The sequence below is a fragment of the Phaethon aethereus genome, assembly GCF_964289735.1.
Source record: "Phaethon aethereus genome assembly, chromosome: 10".
NCBI classification, from domain to species: Eukaryota; Metazoa; Chordata; class Aves; order Phaethontiformes; family Phaethontidae; genus Phaethon; species Phaethon aethereus.
The window spans coordinates 2,469,665-2,496,604 of NC_138586.1; the positions used below are offsets into that span (position 1 = coordinate 2,469,665).

Genomic DNA, 26,940 nt, shown 5'->3' on the forward strand with positions numbered 1-26,940 from the left:
GCATGTAGAATAAGAATTGTTTTTAAAAGAGATTTTCATTGTTTGTGCACAATGGATTTATATTTAGCTAAGAAAACCGTGTTTTAAATTCAAATTCTCTTGGAAAAACAATAGCTTAAATTAGAGGGAGAATGTTTGCAAAACTCAGAGCAACTTTGAAAACATTGGGATGATTCTAGAGATTTCACTAACCATTCCTTGGGTTGCTCCATGCGAAGATATGTGCCTTTGCGTGTTGCACAGAGATTATGTTACTTCCACACCAATTTCTTTACGGATTTATTTATTGGTCTATGTTGCTTTTGGCTCTGTTTTTTAAAGATTTTCTATTTTTGTTGTTGTTGGCACTCCTACACATCTTCAGAGATGAAGCATTCTAAAAATAAAAAATATTTGCCATTACCATAGTGCTTTTCATACGAGGATGTCAAATTGGTTTTAAAACTGGATATAATTATTCCTGGTACATTTTACAAAATGATTAACAGATGAGCAGAGCCAGAGCGATCTTGCTAAGATCCCAGCACGTTGGGGAAATGGCAATTTTTGTCACTCTTTCCCTTTCTGCCTAGCACTGGCAAAAATGATCTTTCTTCTAAAAGCCTATTTGTAATGGTTATGTTTACCTTCAGTAAAACATCTCAGATGTTTTTGTATGGTATATTGACATTATGGTGACGTGGCTGGAGAAGTACAGCTCATTTCTGAGCAGAAATGATAAATGTGGTGCTGGGGAAATGCCAGTTGCCTTGGCAGATGCTGTGATAAAACTCACTGCTGGTGGCTCGTGTACATGTCCCCCGCTCCTGAATGTGTTCCAAACAACAACAGATTGATCTTTGCAGCTTTGTCTGATTGTCTTTGTTCTTTGTTGCAAACTTGGGGCCCAAAGGCCTGTTCTCGCACTGCACTAAACAAAAGTAGTGTTTTAACCACCTTTTTCCTCCCAGTAACTAAATATCCTCGTAGTTGGGAAAGGCAAATAAAAAGCATCTTCACAGGAGGTAAGAAAGGAACAGAACGGAATGCAATGTGCACGAGGAACCAGCTTTTCTCTCTGTGCTGGGGACTTCATGGGTAAAATGCATGAAAAATTTGGTCGTGTGCTTCAGCAGTAACCTCAGAAGATCTTGTCTGGGGGCAAGGCTGCCATCTTAACACTATAATTGTACCCAGCACAAAGTTGTTCTGATCCTGAGGCCAAAGGGGAAGGAAGTGTCCTCAGATGCTATTGCGACAACCATGATAAATCATATTTGATTCTATTTTGGGATGTAAGAGAGCTGATCATTTAAATATACAGTCAGATTCGGTTAAACACTGTACAGATGCCACTATTTCTGTATTTCCTGTCCCTAATTTTGTTGCATTGCCGTTCATGGAAACCTCATAAGGAGCACGTGGCCTTTTTCACTTTTAGCATATTTTGTAAGGATTTTTTTTTTTTTTAGATTGCAAAATATTCTCCCTCGGGAGCCTGTAGTAGATGACGTGGAAAGTACAATGTGTATAAGAGAACATCGCTGCAGGCGAGCAGCTCAAATAGAATGGAAACATCTTGGCCTCATAAAAAAGTTTGTGCTTTGGAAACTGAACCGTCCCCCCTTCCCCGCAGATATTCCCACAAGGTCAGGGCTGGAGTAAGGGGCGGCGTGTGGCAACAGTCCTGTCACCGCTGCCGGTGTGCTTCAGGCACAGCACGGCTTCCAGCCGCCTTCATCAGCACCTTTCAACAGCGCTCAATTTCTAGTTAATAGGAAATACGAGATGGGCTCATTCCAGGTTTGACACAATTCTGTAGATCTTAATCAGCCAGATGACAAAACATTTTTACCCATCCCTGGCTTCAGGAGGGATGTTTTGCTCCCTTGCGTACTTGCTTTCGGTATGCACTGCGTGAAGTGCTATATGGCGCCTCGGCAACATTTTTCGCTGCTTTTCCCCCTGGGTTTACAATAGACACTCTTGTCATTGGTAGCGCCGTGCTCTGAAAGAGCTCTTTTTGTGACTTTGCTGAAATGGGGACACGTGGTGCAGAACGGCAAAGGATTCCTTGGCGCAAAACCACTGTCCGACCCCATCCCCACACTGGGCATCATCGTAAAAACCCGTTTGTGGGTGCTCACAACCATTGAAGAGAGTCTCGGGGAACACAGGGTTTCAGCGTGCACCTTCGAGGTGTTTGGGGGCTCCGGGGTGGCCATGGCTCCCCTCACTGCGGGGTTTGGTGATGTCCCCCAGCTCCATCCCTGAGGGGATGGTGCCTTCCTCCGGTTTCGCCGGTGAGACACGCAGTGCCCAGCCCGCCGGGGCCTCCAGCCACCTCTCTGGGCCGAGCGACATTGCAGCACATCCCCGCCATCCCCACAGCTGCACGGACCAGGTCGTCCCTGGCTCCGTTTCGGCAGAAGGGGAAGCCGCAGCCCAACCCTGCGGCCTGCAACACGCCGCCCTCCGAGCCCCTGGAGCGGCGGGGGCCTCGCAGGGTCCGACTGTCCGGGGCGGGGGAGAGATGAGTGGGGAAGGAGGCGGGCTGCGGGGAGGGGGACGGAAAGGCGGGGGAACCCCTCGGGGCGCGGTGCGGCGCGCAGCCGGCGCCTTTTGGGCGCCGCACCGCCGGCGCAGTTTGGGCGCCGCACCGCCGGCGCCCCGCCCCATTTGTCGGTTGCGCCACCTGCGGCTCCGGCTGCCGCTGTCAGTTGGGCGGCTGCGTCCCAACATGGCGCCGGCGGCAGCGGCCGCGGGGCGCGGGGCCGCGTCGGGCGGATGGAAATACTGATGACGGTCCGGAGACTCGCCTCCATCTGTACCATGGTGAGAGCCGCAGCCAGCCAGGCGCCGGGACCCGGGAGGCGGCCGGCCGGCGAGGGGTCTCGCTGCCGGCCCGGGCGGCGGGAGCGGTCCCGGCCCCGCGCTGAGGGGGCTGAGGAGGGCCTCGCCGCGAGAGGAATTGGTCAAAGCAATTAAAAACCGAGGGTTTATGGGAGGCTCCGCCGCTGGTCCGGCTCGGGTGTCTGTGGGAGGTGGCGGGGCGCCCCGCTGCCCGCACCCCCTCCCCCGGGAAGGCAGGGCCGGGCCGCCGCCGGGAGTGGGGCGGCCTCGCAGCGGGCGGCGGCGCTGGGAGCCGGGTGAGGCGGCGGGAGGGACTGTGCCAGGGAAGAGGCGAGAGAAGCGGTGGTAGCTGGAGCCGGGCTGAGCGGCGAGTGCCGGCCTGGCTGCTCAGCGCCGCGGTTTTGACGGTTTTAGAGCAATTGGGCCTAATCTCGGATGGGGGAAGGTGGCTGGGGGGGCACAGAGCCCTTTGCAGCAGTGAGATCTTGCTCTCTTCTGGTGGGTGTGTCAGCTGCCGGCCTGTTTGCAGAAATACGTTTAGGGCAGGTGGATGCTTTTTTTCAGTGAGAGAGGAACTAAGGGAATTACTGAACATTAATTCTTTCTCTGGCTCAGATCACACTCATTTGTTGGGAAAACTAGGCTCAATTTAAAGGTTGTTATACTAGTTTATAAAAGCTCTGTAGTCATTTCACATGAATGTGTATAACAGGGTATCATCATACTGCCAATGAAAATCTAGCAAAAGGGAGACTGGTAATTGCATGATTATGCAGAATTTTTAATGAAGTTATGTTGCTGCGTAAATAGAGGCCAGCAAGTGGTTTGTCTAGCACTGAACCAGAGCTGACTCATAATAAAATATTACATCTTGTTAATGATACGCCATTTAAACATTTCACAAAGATCATTACTATAAGGAGTTTAATCAGTATAAACTATAACAGTGGTTTGAGTTGCCAAAATCCAACTTAGAAACAGGCTGAGAGTATTCAATTTTAAGCATTTGATTTTTCGTAGTCCCACATTGTAATTGCTCCAGGGGGTCAAACTTTGGGTTTAGATTTCATTTGAAACAATAGCAAACCAGAGAGTAGGCTGCGGTGTCAAAAAGGGCTCTTGCATACCAACTTGGTCAGAGGGATTCCACCTGTGTGTAAAGGCTGCAGGGTTTTTCTCTTTCTTTTCCATGTAGGTACTGACTACTGGTCTTGATTAGTTTGAGATCCAATTGAGCTGAACCACAGTGGTGCGGTACAAAGCTGAGTGTTTGGAGTTTCATAGTAATACTCTTAACAAGAGAGTTTTTTGTTTTTTTTTTTCAATTTGTGGCAGTGGATATCTGATCTTAAAGTATTGCAGAAGACTTCCCAGAACTTCATACTTCACTAGTATTACTTGACTTTTTTTTTCAATGTAATTTGTATTTTTAATTGCCCATCACAAACACAGGTGAAATTAAGGTCATGAGAGGTGGCTGAATCATGACTTCGTTGTGGAGTTCTGCACCCCAGAGGCAAGTGATTGACTCAATCCCATATAATATTTTGGATGCATTCCTGAGATCAGCTGACTGAGCCTCAGATTAAGAGGGCAAATGTAAGGCAATGCATTTTCCTGTGAGTATGTAGCCAAACCTGAATGCAGCCATTCCAGTGTTTGTGATTTGTTTTTAGACTTTGGCTGTATGTACTTAATCTTGGATTCATTTTTGCTCCTGCGGTTACGTTGATTTTGGCTGGGATGATAGAAGAAAGCTAAGCAGATATTTCTAGCCTACTAATATCCTTTCTGAAATACTGTGCTTTTTTTCAAATAGGAGATTTTTTACATCATTGCAGCTCTGGGGGAAGCAGGTTCTCCTTACTGTTTTTGTTTCAAGTGGAGAACTCTGTTTCATTTCTCTGCAGAAAATGGTGAGCAGTGCTAGCACTAAATAATTGTACGAAACTTGCTTCCAAATTTCTTATATAGCTGTTTAAAGAAATGCTGTGGAATTTTTCAGCATTGGTGTTTTAAGTGCATTTTATAGCTTGGCTAAACTTACGGTCAATCTCACTGTTTTTTCTTCAGCTAGCCCAGGAAAATTAAGGTCTGTGTGCTATATTTTAAAACTGAATCACTTTTTATTTGCATCTACTTCAATTAACATTGAGGAAGTAAAAATACTGTTTGCTTTGTCATAATGCGACTATGAAAACCGAAAGTGTTCATAAAAACACTTGGTTACATTAACACAGTCGCTTTGGGAAACTACTTTCTTCAGGATTATACTAATATGTAGTGATTGTACAGTACTTCACATTTTTTTAGTAAAGGATACAGTTTTTACTGGCACTTCTAGTCATTATCTCTGCTTGAGACTGGAGAACTGAAACACAGGTTTATGCCAGTCTCAGACCCCTCAGTCAATCAGCATTAGGTGTTTCTGACTTTCTAGCTCAGACACTCCACTCTTCTGCAATATCTCTTTAAAAATTAAATTCAATGCTTGATCTCATGAGTAGACAGTAGCGTAGTTATAACTTTAATCATATCCCCCTCCCTAAAATAACTTCAGGTTTTTGTACTGTGGATCATCTCTCGCGTGCCTCGTGATTGTTGCACTTCCTTTATGTGAGCACTGTCTCTTTTTCAGCAACTGCATAACATTCACGTGGCAACTATAGTGTTGTGAAGATTGGAACCTCCTAGGAAAATACTTGTTCATTTGAGTATGATTTATTGCTTGGTAAGGCTGCTAACACCACACGGCAAGACACATCCATAGCCAAGAGCTACCAACTAGAGCTCTGGTTCTCTGCTGTGTCCCTTTGACTTAATTTTGTTTCCCAGCCCTTATCTTTACCATGGGCTCTAGGTGGTTTTGTTTTTCTTTTTGCAAGCAACTGCAAAATTAGCTGGGAGGGTCAAATAGAAAGCACTGTTGAGGCATTTTGTTACCCTTTGTGAAAAATGCATAACTCCTGTTTTGAAAATATTTAAAAGTGTTATCTTTGTAGTTCTGTAGCATATGCGTGGTCATGGACAGATGCAAATCCTGTCTTGACTGAGGAGAGCGAGCAAGGAGGGCTGTATTTCCATGGATCTGACTGCATCATCTAATCAGGAATATGAGTTTTTGAGTCGGGTGTTTTGTTGCATTGACAATAACTTTTTTTGGTTGGAGAAGCAAAATGGAACACTAGAATGGAGCATGGTGTGAAGCACAGGTCTGCTTTTTTCCTCTCTGACAGCTAATTTTGTGAAAAGCCTGTAGTAAGGTGTTATCAGAAATATTGGTGTTTCTTGGTAGGCTAATTAGGGACACTACCCCTAGATTCATGCCTAAATGTTTGCTAATCCAGTAAGACATGCCTGAAGAACTCATATCCAGTATACAAATTGGTGGTAGTCTTATTCTACTCCTCTGAATCAGTACAGCGTGGATATAATTATTAACTTCAGTGCTAAAGAAGAGATGACTGAATCATTTGTAAGTAATACATTTCCATTTGCCACCTGAATAATTTACACTATTCAGTTCAAGCAGGGCTTTCATGTCACTGATGTGCCTTACTGCTGTTTCACATTTATTCATAGAACTTTGTTTTAGCTTGATCAGATAAATAGGATTTATAGCTGGGAAGGTATCACTGAGGAAGTGGAAAGAAGGGAGGATAAAAGTAGAGCTAGCTAAGCAGACTTCTGTTCCAGCAGTGCTCTGCTTCTTGATTGACTTCTTAAGCTGAAGGAAATAAATACTCATTTTTTGCACTTAAAATCCAGCTTGAGAATAACCTGCTTTGTTTTAGGGGAAAAAAGTGTGTAACCCTTTGCAAACCAGCTAGTAGGTCACTTTGTGCAAGGTTTTTCCGCATGCCGTTTGTACTCTAGTTTAATCCTGTGTGTGATGGGTGGTTACTGATGCCTTCTCCAGATTTTGCCCTTGTAGCAGTTTGGAGATGTAAGCCTGTGCCAAGCAGCCACGCAGCCTGCAGTTAATAACCAGCTCAGGTGGATATTTCCAGGTTTCCTTTGAATGATTTTTAGGATTTTACAGGAGTCCTGAACTACCACATAGATGAGTTTTTCTGCTGTTCTGGTGTCTGTTCTGATCACAGATTGACTATAAACTTCATGACTTCACTATCCCTGGGAAAATGAGAGATCCTAACTGTGTTGTGCCATGGAGTACTTGAGGAAGCTAGGGGTAGCATATGGTTCATTAGTTGAAACTAGTATTAATTATACTAGAGGACCTCTACGACAGAGCTGTTACAATTTAAAAATGAGGTATGAATACCTGGGAAAAGATGTTAAAATAACAGTGTAGATAGTTCAAGAGGTGCTCTGTATTGTTCGATCTTTCTTGTTTTGGTTTTTAATCAGGGTTTTGAGCAAATGCTTTTAATACATTGAAGTAATCTGTGTTTACATGCACATCACTTAGTATCCTGTTCCTATTAAAAAATAAATGGTTTTCAGTATTTGCTCTTACAGATGTCAATTTGGGAGATGCCTAGACTTGTTGCCAAAATAAAGGGCTGCACTGCAGATCATTGTGTTTTGTTTCTTATGTCACATTTTGTATTTTTAACTCCTTCCCTAGTGGATACTTAAAGGGGGTTTATAAGAAAGATGGGGACAAACTTTTTAGCAGGGCCTGTTGTGATAGGACAAGGGGTAACAGTTTTGAACTAAAAGAGGATAGATTTAGGCTAGATAAAGGAAGACATTTTTCAGTGAGGTGCCCGGAGAGGTTGTAGATATGCCCCATCCCTGGAAACATTCGTGGTCAGGTTGGATGGGGCTCTGAGCGACATTATCTACTTGAAGATGTCCCTGCTCACTGCAGGGGCTTGGACTAGATGACCTTTAAAGGTCCCTTCCAACCCAAACTGTTCTCTGATTTATCCACTTAACCTGTCATGCACAGAGTTGTGAATATATACACGTTCAGATCCACTGATGGGCCCTGTGTCTGAATTTTACTGCCATACCTCTGTGCCTGTTTAACCTGCACATGTGTAATGTCTGAAGTTACAACCGCTTCATAAATCTGTGGTGTTACGTTTTGCCTCCTGTCAGCACCCACTTGCTCACTTTTTACAGTATTGTTCCTCCACTGTTTGATGTGTGAAGGTCATGATAAAATCTTATTACCAACTCACAAAAGAACAATACTGGTAAACATTGGGCCTTGAGTGTGCCTGTAGATCTGTTTGTGTTTGTTCTTTTAGGGGGCCAAAAAGCTGTAAAATATCGGAGCACTGTACTAGCAAGACATCTACTCTTAGGTGTGTTACTAGGTCAAAGGTCAAGACTAAGCAGTAGTTTCTGTGCTTCTACCCTTAATCCAGCATCCTTTCCATCTGTCCTTTTTACTGGAGCCTAGCTTTACTATCTAATTTTAAAGAGCATAAAATTACAGAATTTCACAAGTGTATGTGACATGCTTTACCTTTGTGAGGCGTAGAACCTGTGGACCTTGCAAGACCAGCTCCTAATTGAATAAACATTTACGTGAAACAGTTTGCAAAGCATTCTGTATTAATTTGTTTAAAAACACTCCAATTAAGACTGCAGGTTTTAAACCCTTCACAGTAGTAAACTTATTTTGAAATACAGTATTTTCTAATTTCACTGTGGTCTCGATGATACTGGCAGTAGGCAGGGGTGCTCTCTAAGCTTTACTCCGTACTGAAGAGTGTGCAAAACCAGCCTTCGCTGTGTGCACGGAACAAGTGTGCAGATTAAGAAGATTCTGTAGTATTTGGAAACGTGGAGTCTTGCAGAGTCTGTGACACTGTTATACCTGCTCCTTTCAAGATAGTCAGTTTGTTTTGCCTGCATAAGCATGCTATGTGCTTGGAATCCAAAGTTCAATTTACCATAATTTGTTATGCCAAGAACAGCAGCCTTCCTGGATGCATGAAAAGGGATAATTTCAAACCCAAATCATAGTGAGTGATAGCTTAGCTGACAACCCTTTTTATCTGACTTCAGTGCTACAAAACCAAGGAGTTTTAAAAGATGGGGAAGCAACATCTTATTCTGTGTTTCGAAAATCATGACAGTATGTTCTGTAAACTTTTAGAAATACAATCCCAGTTCTTCTCCTTTCTGTACTCCCCCACATGGTAATTTCAATAGTCCTGAAGCTGAACTGTTACCATGGCTAATACAGAAAAGTAAGTGCAGCCGACTTTATGAAATGCATCATCTCATTCAGTCTTCTTTCCTGAAAGGTTTTAAGTAGCTCTGGTTTGGCCTATGTGTTCTTTTCTTTCCCATTTTTTATTGTTTGGTTGGTTCACTCACTCTTTAAAAATCACTTTCCAGTCATGCAGCATATTTGACCACGTTTTCTAATCTTGAGGGCTACATGATGGTGTCCCTTGGAGCCTTTCTGCACAACTTGAAAGCTGCTTCCCAGCTTTTTATCCTGCTCTAATTTGTTAAAAAGAAAGTCTCAAATGAATAATTAGAGACTTCAGCAAGACCTGTGCATCAGATATGTTCTGGACGCTGAAATATCTCCTAGGTATCTTTCCTTTCTTTGCCTTTCTTTAAGGGAAGTGTCTTTTGGAGGCAGGTGCATGCTCTGCAATTGGTGGGAATAAGCTGGTTCCAATCCAAAAGCTGAGTTAGTATCGTGTTGAGCCCAAGCTAGTATATCATAAGGGATTGTTATTTCAACAGGCTGTTACACCAACCATGCTAAACAGATTCTGAGCAGCTGTAATAAAAGTTTAGAAATATCCTAAGTTGCGATGCTTTAACTGCTTCATTTGAACTGAATGATACTCATTGCAATGGGAGAAGGATAAAAGGCTTGTGTAAAAAGCACATAATGTTGAAATTACTATTTTTTTTTAACTCAGCGCAAAACATTAATTTATCCTTGAAGAGAGGCTGTATCTTCAGTTTTCCATGAACTTTATGGAGGATGTTTTAAATTAACTGACTCTCTCTAGCTCGTTAAAAGTAATCTTCTGATGAGATTAGTCTTGTGTGTATTTTAGATAGGGCTAAAGCAGCTCAAGTTATATAGGCAAGCATAGGAAACTACCGTTTAAACATCATACGGTGTACCGATAGCAATATTTCTGGGACTTCAGCAGCGGTAATACATACACATCCAGATTTTAAGAATTCTCTTCTGAAAATGTCCTGCTGTACACAAACGAGCATCTAAAAATAGCAAAGCACCCCAAAATAAGCACAGCAATGACTTACTCGGACTTCTTGTAGATTTTGTCAGGATCTTTAGTATTAAAAAAAGAAACAAACTGCAAGATTCTGGTTGTATTTTTTGAAAAGATGAGAAGGGCTTCATGGCTCTAATTCCTTCCTTTTCTTGTACTTTAAGCAACTACTTTATCCTTGTTAGCATTTAAAAAACTCTAGTAACATTTGTTTGACAAGTGTACTGTCTGTTTAGGCGTCTCTAAATTTCAGTGTCCATCTAAGAAGCCAAAAAAATCTTTAGTATTTTGTCTCATTATGTTGAGCTAGTAATGAATGGTTATCAATCCATTGTCAATCTGCTGTTGCATGGATTTTTCCTGAATAATTTCAAAAACACTGTATAATTAGAGCGTGTCAGAAATGCTGCTTGCACAGTAGTCACCTTTAATGACTATTTTAATGTTGGGGGTTTTTTGTATCTTCACTTACTATGCGTTTTCTTTCACCGTAGTTTCTTGGTTTTTTACTGTACTTCTGTCTTCCAGCCTAGCCCATAGTGTCATGTGAGACACTCCACCATTCAGTCAAAGCAGATGTGAAACCAGCACCCTCCAAAATGTGCAGGACAGCTGCCTGAGCCCTCCTCGTGTGCTGTCTTAATCCTTGATAGGATTGCAGCTTAGCAATGCTAAATGCCATAAACTGCTCTCCTTCCCCTCACCAAATCCCAAGGCTGTTGCAAAGAGGACAGCTGGACCTTCCTACTCGTAACCCTTTCCCATCGTCTGCTTTGTGTTTGTTTTTTTTCCCCCCTCATTTTACAGCTTCAGTGCCTCTCTGCTTAAGCCGCAGTACAGCATTGACCTGATTATTTTTGACAAGAGCTCTGAATAACAGCAAGGATACTGACCCAATGTTGTGCTTAATTTTGATCCTTTTCTTACTGAAGCTGTAACAGCAGCTGCTTCATGCTCATGAGGTCTGCTTGCATGCTTATCAAGATAGTACGACATTGCTTTTGTAGCCATTCCCACGTCTGCAAAGTTACCTTCATAGCAGCAAAAAGTAGATACTTATAAATGGAAGTGTGAATTCCTTCAAAGTGTGAAAGTGTTAGTTCAGGATAAAAAATGTTGACTGGTAATGTTGGCTAGTCTGTAATAATAGTCCACCTATTCTGAGCCAAGTTTTGTGGAGGCTCAGGATTTCACTGAAACTTCATAAAATTCGTAGTACTGAAAAGGGAAGAAGTTATAACTCGAAGCAAGAACCATGTGGATGCTGGACCTGCGGATTTCTCTCATCAGTTGACCGTAGTTCATTTTCTGAGCTCTGTAGCTGTTACGAATCACTGACAGCAGTTCTTCTGTTCATCGATAGCTTCAAAAGAACACTTCAGCTCTGGGCCTTATTATAATTTCTACCATAAAGCTACTTACATATAGCAACTAGAAAAGTAATAACTTTTCTTCATCTTCCAACAATAATTTCTTCTTATGCTTCTTGTCAGCTAAGTGATGCAATCTATAAGCCATTTGTCTACAGGAATAATTATAAATTCAAATAAGTTTAAGGACATGGTAGTATTTAAGCTCCTGGAAAGCATTGATACATTTCCAGTTTCTGAAATCAGTTAAATCTAGACCAGGCAAAAATACTAATTTTCTTTGCAGGAATAGTTGCAAACTGTTTGTAGAGCTTATAAGAGACTGTTTCTTTCTTAGCTCGTTTCGGTGATGCAATGAGTTAGCGGTGTAATCTGGCTAAGAAGTAGAAGTCTACTACTGTTTTTTCCACTTGCATGGTTTATTGAACTGGAAATAAATCTTTAAGACTACTCTGCCAAGCAAAAAGGACTCACAGTTTACAAGTTGGAAGACTTGATACATCTTTATTCTGGTTTTGATGGGTTATTCAGTTAAAATGTCAGCTATACTGTGGGATCACTTCATCTGTGATGACTTGCTTAGCTACCTCAAGTAAAAGTTTTTGAAACTGGTCTTTTCATGTCCCTTTTTACTTTACCATCTCTTTTTGCTTTACCAAACTCAACAAAACCAGCCTTAGAGACCTTTTTGGTGTTCTTCAGGTAAATACTAGTTTTATTCAATCCTATCTTCCCTGTATCTCATACATGTCAAATGTTGGTGTGATGTCCCTCACTGACTTGGTATGAAAAATCGAGGAAAATTTGAATATTAACAATTCTCTGTGCTTTTGTTTGATACTTTAAAGTTCAGTATATGGGATGTTTTTTAAATACATTCCTTGTCTTTTCTGATGGAAATCAGTGAGCACCAATGTTCCTAGATAGGTCCCTTTTTTTAATCAGCTAATATGCTTATAACAGAAAATATTTTGTTGTTGGTCTGTTGGGGTTGTCTTGACCATTGTTAGCTGTATCTATTATTCTGAACTGCTAAAATGGTGGTAGTTCAGGTGGGCTAGGCAGCTTTCCATTTTTCCATTTGACTAATAGTGCCGGCACTGCAGAAACCCACTGAGCTACGCTTGCTCACTCTCTGAATTCAGTCAGTTCTGCTAGTGGGGGTGTGAACAGAATAGGGGAGCTCTTGAAAAGTTCCACCAACCTCTGAAACAACATTTTAAGCCATAGTAATTTCTAGAAAATTACAGATCCTGATTACAAGTTGCTGAAACTTTAGTTGTCACCTCCTGCACCAATGTGGAAGTGTTAAATTCACATGTTTCTGAGAGTCTAATTATACAAGTAAAACAGTATTACCACTTTAGTTAAACTAGGGGGGTGTTTTCCTCATTCAGTAATTATGTGGTGACCGTATAAATTTGTGTATTGTTTCTGCTCACAGAACTGTGTACAGAAAGTTTCATCATCTCTTCCTGAACCGGAGTAGCAGAGCAGTTCCTTCAGAGCATTTCCTTAGACCTCCTAGAATGCTCAAGGATGTACTTCTGGGGTTTTTTATAAGATGCATTTATTTATCTTGGGCTAGCAATGAGAAGTCAATTCTAATCTCTTGCGTTAAGCCTTATATTTAGCTGTATTTTAGTGTACGTTATTTGCTTAGCTTTTATATGCCAAGCAAACTCAATTGATATGTATTAGTGATTTTTCTTTTTCTTGCCATTTATTATTGCTCCCACAAGGTATATCATAGTTTAGCAAAACAGTATTGATTTTTCTCAGGTTTTTAGATGTGTAAAGTACTGTGAGGTGCAGAATACTTTGTCTGTGGCTCCCCAGAAGAGATGCATGTCTCTTGATTCATGAAATATAAATTTTCATACATTTTACACTTGCCACTTTCATGAGATTTTATTTCTGGATGAGAAATGTGACTTTTATGTTTCCAAAATTATGAAGTGTGTGTTGTTCCTTATGAGCAAATATTTATGTGATCTGAGGCAGCAACATTTATCCAGATGGAAAAATCTTTTAGCGAGGGTGGGAAAATGTGTATAACAACTATCAGTCTGAAAACAAAGCTTATTAGGCTTCATTACAGCAAGACATGGTTCATGCTGCACTAGGTTTGATCTCCAGTTGGTTAATTTGCTAGTTGCAAATTTAGTTGCAAAGATCACGTGAGTAGTTGAACTTTGACTCCAGTCATGCAGCCTTACTCACGAAAACATGGCCGATTTGTGCTTTTTTTCCTACATACTTGTTGCCTTGCATAGTGTAGTTCTGGGCATTGACTCCGTGATAAATCACTCTATACTGTTTGCAATGTAGTTATTTTATTGTGGTGTGCTAGGCATGTGCATTTTGTAGAGCCTCTTCAGTATGTTGGGTATTATTTAATTTGCAAGTTTGCAGCTTCAGAATTGTTTATGACTAGCTTGTGATTTTTGATTCCTCCCACAGTTACTTTGAGTCCTGTTTTGGTTTTCATGATTTTCATACGCCAATTTAAAAGGTTCCCTGACAAGAAACTTCAGAAACATTGCAACTAAACATTAGGTTAATTTAGCTTCTGTGGCTGTTTGACTAACTTTAGCATTTAATTTATTAAGGAAACCTTAATTTTCAATCTGCCCCTGCAGTTAACTTCCCCAAATTTACAATGTTTGGGCAGCAGATAAAGGAAGCACTTGGGGGGAAAAAAAAAAAGGCACATGTAACCTGTTAGGTTAAATGGGTAGGTACGTGTGGAATACGGGTTGGTGGTTTAGTTGAATTGCAACACTGGTTTATGGTAGGTTATTAAATTCTTTATAGCATACTTTTGTTAAAAATTACAGTTCTTATGCTTTTATTTCTTTGTTCGGATATTTATTCCACGTGTTGCTTTACAGACTGGAGTATTCGAGTTTTCTAGTTTCACTAGTTCTGTAAGTTGTGGTACCTGCTTCAGTTCTCTGTTTTGCCAGTGTTTCTCTAATACAGTATTGGAGGTCAGTGAGGAGGTGAGAAGACAGTTCAGAGAAATTAAACTGAATTTCACAAACTTGCAGCTTTTACGCATATGCCCTCCTTTAATTTTGAAACATGCAGAACTAAGAGTAAAGGATCTTCACTTAGCATCAGTTCTGATTTCAAGACTGAAAATTTTTCAAAGCCAGCATCACCTCTTCTGGTGTGTTCACGTAGCACGTAGGTTATAATCTGTTACGCTGTTACCCAGCGTCACCCTGCTGATCAGAAGAATTGGAGTGAAGAGCTGCAGTAGGTTTTGGAGAGAGAGGAATCGGCAATTCCTCCTTGCAGATAGCTATTCTTATGTCTAGTTTGGTCTGGGGTTTTTTGGGGGGAGATAGTGGAGGGAAAAAGAGGTACTTGGAAGCAGGGAATAGATGTAGGGAAACAAATGAGAGGAGCTGCTTGAACTGGCACTGATGCTGCAAAAAAATTTTTGTATAATTGCTGCTTGCGAAGAGTCTTGTTTGTAAATCTAGTGAATGTTTCTGTGGTTTTTTACCCAATTTTGAGCCTTCCTCATTTTCTGTCTCTTGATATATGTAATTCACTGTAAATCTGATGTGGGAGATCAAACTACAGAGTTTCCATTCCTCCTGTTAAACTAAATTGTTTCTTGGTTTCCTGTTTGTCAGAAAATTTTCAGTTATTTCTTTCTTAAAGACAATCTAGATAGAACTGTCTATACAGTCTCTACTTGTCTGTTGTTTATATTAATAGCAGAATGCTAATGGAAATGATTGGAATATTTACTGAGCAATTAAAAAACATTACTAGCTTCAGGGAAATAGATGAATTGAACTTTGCTGGACTGTAATTTTTGTTTGTTTAGTGCTTTTCTGAGGTCTTTTAAGATGGCTTATCTGTGCAGTAAGATCTCTGTTTACTATTTGCAGAAGGTTATAGGTGGAGTGACTTGGATATTTAAAACAGAAGCCAAGAATGCAAAGTGCTTGGATTCTGCATTAATGATTGTAACTCCTTAGATGATGGCAGAGATGCAGCTAAGATGTTGGTAGATCAGCAAGAAACATTAGGGAACAAGATGGAGTGGTAGGAGGGAAGGTACCAAATCCCAAGTGGAAGCTCAGGTATAAAGTATTGGTGGATTAAAAAAAAGGGAAAAGCTGGAAAGAGATGCAGAAACCACGTAGAATTTGAAGTAGACAAAGTTAAAATTGAAACTGAAATGTTGGTATGCTTTAGTTCTTGTTCTATGTGACAAGTAAGACCATATGGATGTATAGTGGTGTTTTTCAGTTGTATCTAAAATAGTTCTATGCTCGTATTTCTGGAGACTCAGGGGTGTATCAAAATGCACTGTAAGCTTAATGCATCGCCTTTAAATTAAGGATAGCAAAGCCAAAGCACTTTTAGGTGATCTGAGTTTGAGGACTATCTGTTAAAATTCTTCTTTCCATTCTTTTTAGGTTTTGTAATCATGCTTCACTTGTCCGTAGTACTTTCCAGAAATAAAGTTAGAAAATTACAGTATTTCTAATGTAAAGTGTCAGTGAAGGCAAGATTTTTTTCAAGAATTCTTTATATAAGATGCAAATAATAAACAGCCACATCAAACCGTTTGTGCAGTCCACATCACAAAAAGACATTTTTTCTTTCATGGGATTTGTAGCCCGTATGGTTTCTGTCTTCCAGGTTTAGAAGTTCTCTGTGTTATAAGTTTCTTTATTTTTACAATGCATTCTTGGCTAAATTTAAATTGGTGTTTCTAGGTCACTGTGAATAACCTGAAGTCTTAAGTGAGAACAAATTCCTTGTTGTTAATTTTCAAATAAATGCAAATGTAAAAAACCTTTCTGTTACATCAAATAGCTCTAATTCCAGCTGATGAAGTGGAGTTTTTAAGTGAAACCATGGTACCTTTTGTAATAAGAAAGCATCATATTGATCTCATTTTGAAGAACATAGGAAAAACGACATTTTAATTCTTAATGGAAGTAACTTACTTTCTTAGCTTCTTTGTTTTTATAGGAGTAGTATGAATTCTGTTGGATTTTATTAGGAAGGTTTTTTTTTTCTCTCTAACATAAACATACTGTTTCTTTGTAGGGCGCCAATGCCTCTGCTTTGGAGAAAGAGATTGGTCCTGAACAGTTCCCTGTGAATGAGCATTATTTTGGCTTGGTGAATGTAAGTGAATTTTTTATGGTTGAAATGCTGTTTTTTAATTTGTATCCTAATTCTGAATTTAACAGGATTCTCTGTTAGAACTTTATCTGTGAGCACTTCTAACTTAAAATGGGGCTCTGCAGAGACACCACATCCTGCAGTATGGTGCTATGCCTTGTTATTAACCAAGATACAAATTTCATCTTAAATACAGAAAAATAAGTGTATTTATAATAAAGTCTTTGAGAGAAACCTTCCTACGCAGGTTCATTTCTAATTGCAGGATTTTAATATTTAGCTGGAAAGGACATTAACTAATAAAGTGTGTAGATTGTTCCTACGCTTTTCTAGAGAAGAGAGATTTGATTTTACACTGATGCTGCAGTGTATGGGGGCCTTGAGGCTTTAAAATGAAAATGTGTTACTTTTCTAAAAACACATTACTCTTGGGATTAGTGGAAGTTCTTCTATGCAAGGACATAGCCAGGAGATGAATGACATTGACTTGGTCAATAACTTTCTTACATGTAGTAATACATTTTTTTGATAGCCTTGTGAAACTGAATCCTTAAAAAAAGATGTATTTTTTTGTATCTGTCAGTTTGTGTAGGTCTGACTTGACTGGGATCTGTTGGGCAATAAGAATTGTCTCCCTAAATTAACTGGAGAGAACGGAGCATTGATGTTGATCTTGACAGTGCTTCTGGAGGAGAAAGGCAGCTGTTGTGCCTGTGACATCTTTTACCAATGAATGTAGGAAGTTAGTTAATAGAAACAGTGGTTCTGTAGCATCATATTTATGATGTGAAAAGGCAGTTTTGTCAAAACTCACTAGAAACATACGTATGCTTCTGTGTGCTGGTCATCCAGGTACATTTTGTTGAAAACTGAAATCTTTTGACACATGAAGTAAGGTTAACCTAGCTGCTAAAGTGTGATTTGTGGCAGCCTGAGACACTCGTTTAATTGACTTCTGTGTGGGTTTCTAGCCATTTGTGTTCTTAGAGACCAAACTATCTAAACACATTGAGTTATATTCCTTAAGTATGGCGTTAATGGCCATTCCAAAGCTGCTGAGGTTTGCACCATAATGAGAAAAATGGAAGGCATCTCCAATTGTAACATAAATAGCAGAGTGATGAATAGTGTGAAGAGGAAAAATAGCATTCTAAAAATAACCAGAATTATTATAACCACATCCATTCTCTGTTTTGAAGGACAATATATGACTAACACTGTTGTGCTTTATTCCTTGCAACCAGTTTCTTTAGGATGTTCATTTTCGTGCTGTTGTTCTGCACAGCTTTTAACTAAGTTATTTCTAGTTCTTTCATGATTTGAAATTACTTGGAGCACTTTAAAGAGGGCAGTTTCATGACTTCAGCATTGCTACTAGTAAACATGTGGTTGCACTGCAGATAGTATCAGGTGTTGAACCCATGGACAATGGAGGCTTTAAATCTGTGTTTTTTAAGTTATTTTCTCTTTGTACCAGTGAGCTGAACCAGCTTGCCTGCAGTCAAACTATTGCTAAAGCCACTGTGGAGTATATGGGAGGAAAGTCGGACTGCTCTTTCTGACAGCCTGTTAAAATAGATTAGGTGTAATGTTGAACTGAAGTGCAAGAGGGATGGAACAATGTTTTCATTCTAGAATTTCATCTCAGTTTTCATTTTAAAAAGCTTCTATTGTAAAATAAGCCTTCAAACTTTACTTTTACATTGAAAGTGTAAAATTTTACAAGTTCTTATGAAGTTAGGTAATGTTGACTCTAAATACAGTTAAAGCAAAAAAACCCCCTATGTTTTGGCATCTATTTAAAATATTTATTTGTACCAGAGAAGCCATGAAAAAAATATTTTAAACCTTTTAGGTCACATTAGACTTTATACAGTACTTGTGTATTTGATCTGTGCATGTAGCTCCAGGTTTGGAAATATCCATCAACCCATTGAGAACTGCCTTGCCAATCTGGTTTTTGGGGTTCTGTTGAACACAAGTGGTTAGAGCCCTCTTTGTTTTTTCAGGCAGAATTTCTAGCAAAGTTAAGGTCGTGGTTGGAAAGATCTGAGTATTTTGTATTTCTAAATGCAAACTGATTGCAGTTTAAAAGCGTGACACTGTTACATAATACTGTTTATTTGTTGAGAACTGTCTCTAATACAGAAATCAATAATTGAGATATTCAGAAGTTTCCCAAGGCCCTGAATTGCTTAAAGCTGGAAGGATTTTGTTCTAATATGAAAAAAAAAAAAGTCAGAATTGCTGAAATAAAATGCATTATGTGGTCTCTTTGTAAAGCACTTGGCATGCAGTAGAATATCTAACATGCAATATATTGACTTCAGAAATAAAAGTTCTTCCATGTTACTTTATGTAAAGGCGGTAGCAAAGAAAGAGAATTGAAATACTATTTAGAAGGACATTTTTAAAACCTAAAGCATGCCATAAAGTGATTGTTTTTCACCGTATTACTTTGACTACTGCAAAGCATCTTGCATCTTACTGTCAGGAATTTTTAAAGCTATTTGGATGGAATTTTAATTCTTTAACTCCTTTAACTCTTCCATTTAGTTTGGTTCTAATAATTTCTGTCCTTGTGGGTAGCATCAAAGCAGGATGTGTTTAACCAGTTGACTTCATGGTTTTTGACATGATTTCTCCATGAATACAGTCTTGAAATCTCATTAACTGCTTCCTTTGTAAACTTTTTTGTCTTAAGATGCACAATGACCTTCCTTTAGCTATCTTAAGATAGCTAATTTGTAGTTTCTTCTGTCTCTTACTTTTCTGCTATTATTATAGACAAACTCATCTGAAAACAATGCTCTTTAATCAGACTTTTGGTAGTTCTCTTGCCTGTTTTGTCTTGTATGCAAATTTAGTTAGCACGATGCTTATTTGTTTCTCTAGGTCACTAACAAGCATGTAAGTCGGGTTCTATCCTAAGTCACATGTGTGTTCAGCTTGCACATTTGTTTTCCTCATGTCAATAAGGTTTAACTGTTGTTTCTTGTTTTTTGCGTATGGTATAAATTAATGTTAATGTAACTATAATGCTGTAACCTTTTTATCTGCGTGAATTAAACTGTTAATTTTCTGTTTTGATCAGCAAACTGATTATTAACTTGAATCATTCTGCTACAATATTCACACCCAATTTTGGTGAACAGTAGTGACCATACTCTCTGAGTACCACTTAACAAAATAGTCTGTGTTCTGTAGTCAGATTTGTATGCTCGTTTTGTTTATTTAAAATATTTTGCTCTCAATACTCTTGAGATGCAGAATCTCATTACCAGAATATCTGGGGACTGGCAAGCCCAGAATTTGTTCCACGTTTTTGAAGCAACAGCATTGTACAATACAGTTGCACAACAAATTGCAAAGAAACATCTCAAAAAAACATGGTGTATTTCTTGTAGATGATATGCTAATATCTTGGCGGTCTGAGTGTTTCTTCTTGTTAAGCAATGTGGAACACTGCCTCTGGAAGTTGTTATCGCTGTCCTCCCTTCTCTGAAATGACACTACCTTCAGATACGGCAGATGTAAAACAGCTGCTCTTTGGACTTGCCTGCATCATGTACTTCTCATAATATTTCATTATAAGCAGGAAATATTTAACAGAAACCTTGCTAACTATCTCTAAAAAGTACTTTGTGTATCTGACGCAGGCAAATCTAACGTACGAATTCATGCATTGAGCCCTTGTTACTGTAATGCAGCTGGGACGCAGTGATGCTGACGGATGCTGCCTCTTCCTTTTTCTGTTTTCTTGTCCCTCTGTCCTGCTGTGTCGTTGGCACCCCTCCACATCAGTATCAGCAGGATCTCCCCTGTCAGGATTAGTAGCATGCCGTGGCTCCAGAAGTTTTGATTTTGTAACGAGCCCTCAATTGGAATTTTTCTTTTGCCAGTGGGTTCCTGCTTTTTTTTTTGGTTCCTAGTATCACTGTGACTGTTGTCTTCTCTTTCTTTTCTTGCTGTTAGCAGCTGTGATGATGCAAGGATGAGTCTTTGCCACCATGCCTACTAGTATTTTCCCCAGTAAATGAACTCTGACAGACGACTTTTCCATTTTCAGTATGTGACATTCTTAATGTCTCTTTCTGTTATGACTTTTTAATAGACCTAATATGAAAATGTTTGTTTTCCTTTTGTTCTGTTTTAACCAGTTCGGCAATACCTGCTACTGCAACTCAGTCTTACAGGCACTTTATTTTTGTCGTCCATTTCGGGAAAAAGTTTTGGCATACAAAGTGCAGCCTCGAAAGAAGGAAAGCCTCCTGACATGCCTCTCTGATCTCTTCAACAGTATTGCTACGCAAAAGAAGAAGGTGGGAGTCATCCCACCCAAGAAATTTATTTCCCGATTGAGGAAAGAAAATGGTAAATGAATAAATAAAATTTTTATGCAGATTGAAGCATATAAAACATAAACACAACTTCCTTTTTAAGTGAGTCCAAATTGTCAAGTTTTAACAGATTTCTGGAAGATTTTTGAACTCTCTTTTGTGGTGTGAATTTCACCACCTCTGTGGCATAGGAACAGAGATTGTATCAGAACTGTGCTGTGTCATAAGAGGATTATCTTTGTTTCTGTACTTGCTTAGACCAAGTAGAGGGCATGTACACAAGTCTCAGTACTGCAGTTATTCCATGTTGGCGTCATGTCCTGTAGAGATCTGCTGCAAGTCAGCACACTTTGGTATTGCTAGAAATTGTCATGGGCTAAACAGACATCATGGAGGTGGTCAAAGTTGAGCTCTCTAAGGAGACTGAACCACCCTTAGTCTGCTTTCTTACATTTGCAGTAGGATAAATTCCTTATGATGAGAACTCGTGGTTATTTTCCAGAGCTACTTTGTGGGGAAGATTTCTTTATGTTGATTTATCATCTCTGCTTGAACTTGAAAAGATAACAAACTTATAGTAGGGGATTTTTGCCCCTTGATGCTGGACTTAATGAGCTAATGGCCAAAGGCAACACATCTGAATTTCTTTATTTCTTTCCCTCCCTCAAGGAAAAAAAAAATAAAAGAAAACCAATCACGGTTTTCTTCAATTCCAAGAAATGCCCAAACTAAGTTTCCTTAATGATATTTTTCAGCTGCCTGTTTCTTGCAACCTGAGGAATAGGTGAGGGTAACCTGACATCCCGTTGTAAGAACAACAAAATAAAATTCTTCAAAGACTCTTAACAGTGTAACCCACAATTGTATAACAGGGTAGCGAAGAGGGAAGGGCATGCACTGATTGCTAAAAGCATAGTAACTTGATATTATGAAGTATCTGTATTTTTTCATTCTCTTTGATCTCTTCCTTTCCAGAATTATTTGATAATTATATGCAGCAGGATGCACATGAATTCCTAAACTACCTACTTAACACTATTGCTGACTTACTACAAGAAGAGAAAAAGCAGGAGAAGCAGAATGGCAAACTCCAGAATGGCAGCATCGAGAGTGAAGAAGGAGACAAGACTGATCTGACGTGGGTCCATGAAATCTTCCAAGGAACACTAACCAATGAAACCAGATGTCTTAACTGTGAGGCTGTACGTTTAAAACAAAACAAAACCTCTTAAATTTTTCACAGGTTCCGGATCATTTTCCCTAATACTAAGCACACTTTTTCATTTATTAGGATAGATGAAATTGCACTCTCTCTATTAAAATATGGAGCATAGCCTATTTTATGACTGTATCACCTCTATGTTCAAACCAATACTCATTAAGGTATGTTTCTCAGAAAAAGCATAGTGTTTTTTCTGTTCCTCCTCCCTGTTTCCATCGAGGCAGTCTGCACCTGGCTGATATAAGCTGCCTTTTTGTCTTCATGTTATTTCCTGTGTCAGTGATTGATAGTTTATGTTGTGTTTCTACATGAGAGTTGCTCAGTATTTATTTAACTATGGGATTAACTGAATTTCTTGAACTAAAAGTCTGTGCTGCTTGGTGTTGGTCCATAGCCACTCTATTTGAGAGCAAAAGAACTGCCACAAAGTCTAGAATTAGAAGAACCACACCACCTTCAGACCAGGGATTTGTAGCTAGCCATGTGCTATGTCTGATTTAATATTTCTGAAAAAATGAAAACCCAGATGGGGAGAGAAAAAAAAAGTGATTACAACTGAAACGACTGTTCCTGGCATTTTAATTTAAAATTATGGCTATATGGTGAATAGAAACTCTACAGATTACATTAATAAGATTCTGTTTCGAGAATTTTGAAATTAAATGTGACTGTTCCACAAATGGAAAGATGGTTTTCCTAACTGCTAACCCATTTAATTGAAAACCCATCTGCCTGTTTTTGCGTTTCCTATAAGTATTTACTGCTAAACTCTGAAATGCAGCAGAAAGCTGTATCGGTCTACAAAACAGATTGGGATACAGTTAAAGCTTCTCCAGCTCTGAGTGGTTAAAAACTGGTGTTTGCCAGTGAAGTAAGCCGATGTGTCTTGAAATCTTAAGGGGTAAGAGGGAGAGATGTTTTGCGAGAGAGGTTTTTTGGGTTTGGTTTTTTTTGTGGGCTTTTTTTCTGGGTTTTGGCTTTCCTTTTTTAATATTCCCATCTGGATTGTAACAACACGTCAGATTATTTCTTCAGTTTTAGTTTACTTCAATAAAAGGCCTCTCTGTGTGTGTATTTATTTTTTTTATCACAAAGCTCTCTACTTGCAATGAGGACATTGCACCATTCCAGAAATGGTTAAAAGAAATCTGCCAGTTCTAAACTGTTATGAAACATTTCTTCATATTTTTTTCAAGGTTAGTAGCAAAGATGAGGACTTTCTGGATCTATCGGTTGATGTGGAACAAAATACATCAATTACACACTGTCTAAGGTAAATGAAAATATTTGTGAATGGAAAAATACCTGCCCTTGGACAGAAGAGCCTAGCTTAGTTGCTCTATTGTGCAACAGGTTTAGGCTTTGACTTATGGTAAAACGTGTTCTCTTCAGAGTGCTGTTCATTTTATCTTTATCATGGCTTTTTGAAGCTGCTAGTTTTGTAGTGGTTTTTAGTAGTTAATGAGTACGATGATTTCTTAATGGTATGTAAGATTGATTTTCACTTTCTTTTATGGGGATTTTAATTTGTTACATGATACAGTCAGGCTTTATCAGAACTAAACCTGGTATGTTTGGTTTCATAAGAAGTTCTGTTTATTTTAATAGTTACTGCATTTCAGTTGTCTGGTTCTGATGTTTGTGGTCAGGTTCTTTTTTTGCTGATAGAAATTTGCCCCATGTATTTGACTGCTAGGTCCAAGGCTTATCAGCTGCTAGGAAACCGCAAGTTGCGTATAGCATCCGGCTCTTTAATAGCTGATAAGGGATATATAATTACTAGAAGTTGAAAGATAATCTGGACTTTAGCTAGTCAATGGCTAATGGCTGTAGGTCTTAACATTTAATGGCTGCCACCAAAGAAAACATGGAGTGGCTACCTCTGGAAACAAAACCCAATCGCTTTATTGCTGTTTATTACCTGTTGTGTTTGACTCCTGGCCAGAAAGTATGCGGTTAGTACTTGAGGGTGTAATTTCCACATTTTTCCAGCTGAACATTGATACTACATCCCAAGACTGGGACAAATAAACCTAAAATGTGTTTGGGAGGTATGAGTGATATTGAATAAGAGGAATTTCATCTTCTGTGTGTACTTTGGCATTTTTCATCGTTATTGGCTTATCTGACTTTCCTTTCATTTCCACAGGGGGTTTAGTAATACTGAAACTCTATGCAGTGAATATAAATACTATTGTGAGCAGTGCCGCAGTAAACAGGAAGCACAGAAGAGGTAAGGCTCAAATTTACAGGCTAATGTAAATGTTCTCTTAAAATGGGCAGCTGTTGGAAAAAGACACCTTGTGAATTCAGCAAAAAGGAAACGTGAGACTGTTTTTTTTTTTTGGTGGGGAAGGGAGAAGGTAAAAGTGGAGAGACCAAGTAACTTTGTGGCAACCTTATCAGAGAGAAATTAAGAGATTAATTTTGTATTCCTCCCAGAAGAGCTCATATCTGGTGCTTCCAGACATTCGCATTTTCCCCAGTTAGCATTAATCAGCTTAAAGCCACTGAAAGCCATCCCATCTGCTTTCACTATGAATACTGTATACAAAAATCTTATTTCTCACCTCATACTTGGTCACAGCCAGAGCAGCAGGACAGATTTATTCCATCTATTTCTTTCCACTGATGTGATGAAAAATTGATGTTTTCAACACAGACAGTTGTCCTGCATTCAGATGTCAGTTGTGTAGCTACTCTTTCAGAATAAATATTGCCTGTTCACACTGGAATACACATGAGAAAAGCAGCCTTTTGAAAATCTTCATCAACATTTTAGATGCTTTTTTAAGAAGTTTCTTCGTATTGAAACTGTTCTTGAACAAAGCTGTGGTTTAGGTGATCTGCTAATACCTTGTTCTGTGTTTAATATATTTTTGTCCTTCAGAATGAGAGTGAAAAAGTTGCCCATGATTCTAGCTCTGCACTTAAAAAGGTTCAAATACATGGACCAGCTGCATCGATACACCAAACTCTCCTACCGTGTAGTCTTTCCCTTGGAGCTCCGGCTCTTTAACACTTCAGGAGATGCTACAAATCCTGACAGAATGTATGACCTTGTGGCTGTAGTTGTTCACTGTGGCAGGTATGTTGGTTTTGTGCTTTCTGGACCTTAACTGCCTTTTCTTGAAATTTAAAAGGAGTCATCCATATGTTATTTTATAACAGTACAGTGGCTGACAACATGGGAGCATGCTAAGCAGCATCAGAGCTAGTTGTCCAGAAGTTTTGGGGTTTATTTAAAAGAAAAGTGTTTTGGTCTTTATACTACTTTTTTACTGGTTTAAATTTTGCTTTCTGAGTACACTGTCTAAGGTTTACTCTTCTGTCAGCTTTCAAATATGGTTGCAATTCGGACAAGTTGTTTCTTTGAGCTGTAGCAAAGTAAAAGCAGTCTTTAAAAAACAAATGAAAGCAAAACCAGCAAATGAAATCCCACTCCCACCCCTACTTTCCAGGAAAGGTAAATGAAATAAAAACAAATCTTGGAAAAACACTGACTAAAATAGAATAAGTTACATTCTCATGTTACTATTTGCTAAACCATTGAAGTTTGGTTTTTTTAGAAGCTGGTGCCATCATGTGGAATAAACTGTGTACTGCTGATTTTTTTTAAAATATCCTTACTCTTTTTATTAATTTGTTGTTGTTGAAGTGGTTTGAATTCTGGTTTTAAAGGCAAGGAGGAAAAAACTTTAAGCGCTTTTAGGGGAGAAAGAGCAGTCATGGAAGGCAAAAAAATATTTGTAACTGCCTTCTGGAAGTGTGAGTTTTAAAGTAATAAGTTATTGCGGCACACAAATATTTTGAAACCTCTTTATGAGGAGCAAGACAATATAATCAACACACTAATATTGCAGAGACTTAGTACAAATAAACTACATAATTCTAGGTGATTTCTGCTGTGGTACAGTTGTGCTATTTTTTTTATTTTTATCATTTTAAGATCTCATCCTATGCATTTTCTCCTGTAGATTCTTCATTTGCTATACCTGTAACTACACTTACATGTTTTAACAATGGTGATTAATAATTCAGATGTATTGATTGACTTTGCTTTTTGTTCTCAGAACTGTTGTCTCATTTGGGGCTTTTAGGAGTCCTGTGACTGTTCTGGTTTCAATTCTTACTGGGAATGTACCGAAGGCTTAAGATAAACTATATTTTCTAAATATTTGAGTTCTCAGAACTTGTTTTAAATATTTTGCCCTTATAGTTTTACTTTTCACTTAGTTACTCTAAACAAAGAAGTTTCATTCTGTGACAGTTAATCTGTTCAAGTATATCAATAATTCAGGAAGAACTAGAAGTACTTTCTTTTGCTGAAAGCTGATACGAATATAGGTTGGTTTAAAGCCTTATGTAGATCCTAAGTAAAAAATAAAGCCAGGGGGTGTGTGTGTGTGGTTTTTTGTTTCCTCACTGCGTCCCTGGACTGTTATCTCAAAATTTGAGGTTAGTAGATTGATTGCTTGCAGTTTTCTATCCATATAGTTTATTATCCCAAACTGCTACCTTTTCAGAGCAGTTTGCCTGCCTTTACTCTGCAGATCCAACTCCCTTTGAGTCAGGTCATATTGTTGTCCCTTCCCTTCAAGGTAAGCATTTAGGATTTAGGCAATAGTCTCGGACTGGGACACTGCCACCGGAAAACTGGGAACAGCAGTCCCAGAAAGCCTGTCTGCAGTCAGCCATAGGCTAAACCACACCAAGAAATAAAAAGATACCTCCTGTGAAATATGTCAGACAGACAGGTGGTAAAATTTTTGAACCGGTCAGAATACTCGTTGGTGGTGAATGCGACAAAATGGTGATTGAAA

General features: G+C 39.1%; 1 protein-coding gene across 2 annotated transcripts in view; it reads left to right on the forward strand.

The window, feature by feature from the left end:
- Positions 1-2,670: 2,670 nt before the first annotated feature.
- The window catches only part of LOC309408175 (ubiquitin carboxyl-terminal hydrolase 12-like), a gene marked incomplete at both ends in the record, with an annotated part of 29,808 nt that continues 5,538 nt past the window's right edge, over positions 2,671-26,940 (forward strand). The window contains 7 exons of one of the 2 annotated variants that reach the window (XM_082003947.1): positions 2,671-2,814; positions 16,478-16,558; positions 20,716-20,929; positions 21,871-22,097; positions 23,314-23,390; positions 24,267-24,350; positions 25,008-25,205. In XM_082003947.1, the coding sequence (XP_081860073.1) occupies positions 2,767-2,814; positions 16,478-16,558; positions 20,716-20,929; positions 21,871-22,097; positions 23,314-23,390; positions 24,267-24,350; positions 25,008-25,205 (929 nt within the window). The remainder of the gene's footprint in view (positions 2,815-16,477; positions 16,559-20,715; positions 20,930-21,870; positions 22,098-23,313; positions 23,391-24,266; positions 24,351-25,007; positions 25,206-26,940) is intronic. The other variant, XM_082003946.1, reaches the window with a different exon arrangement.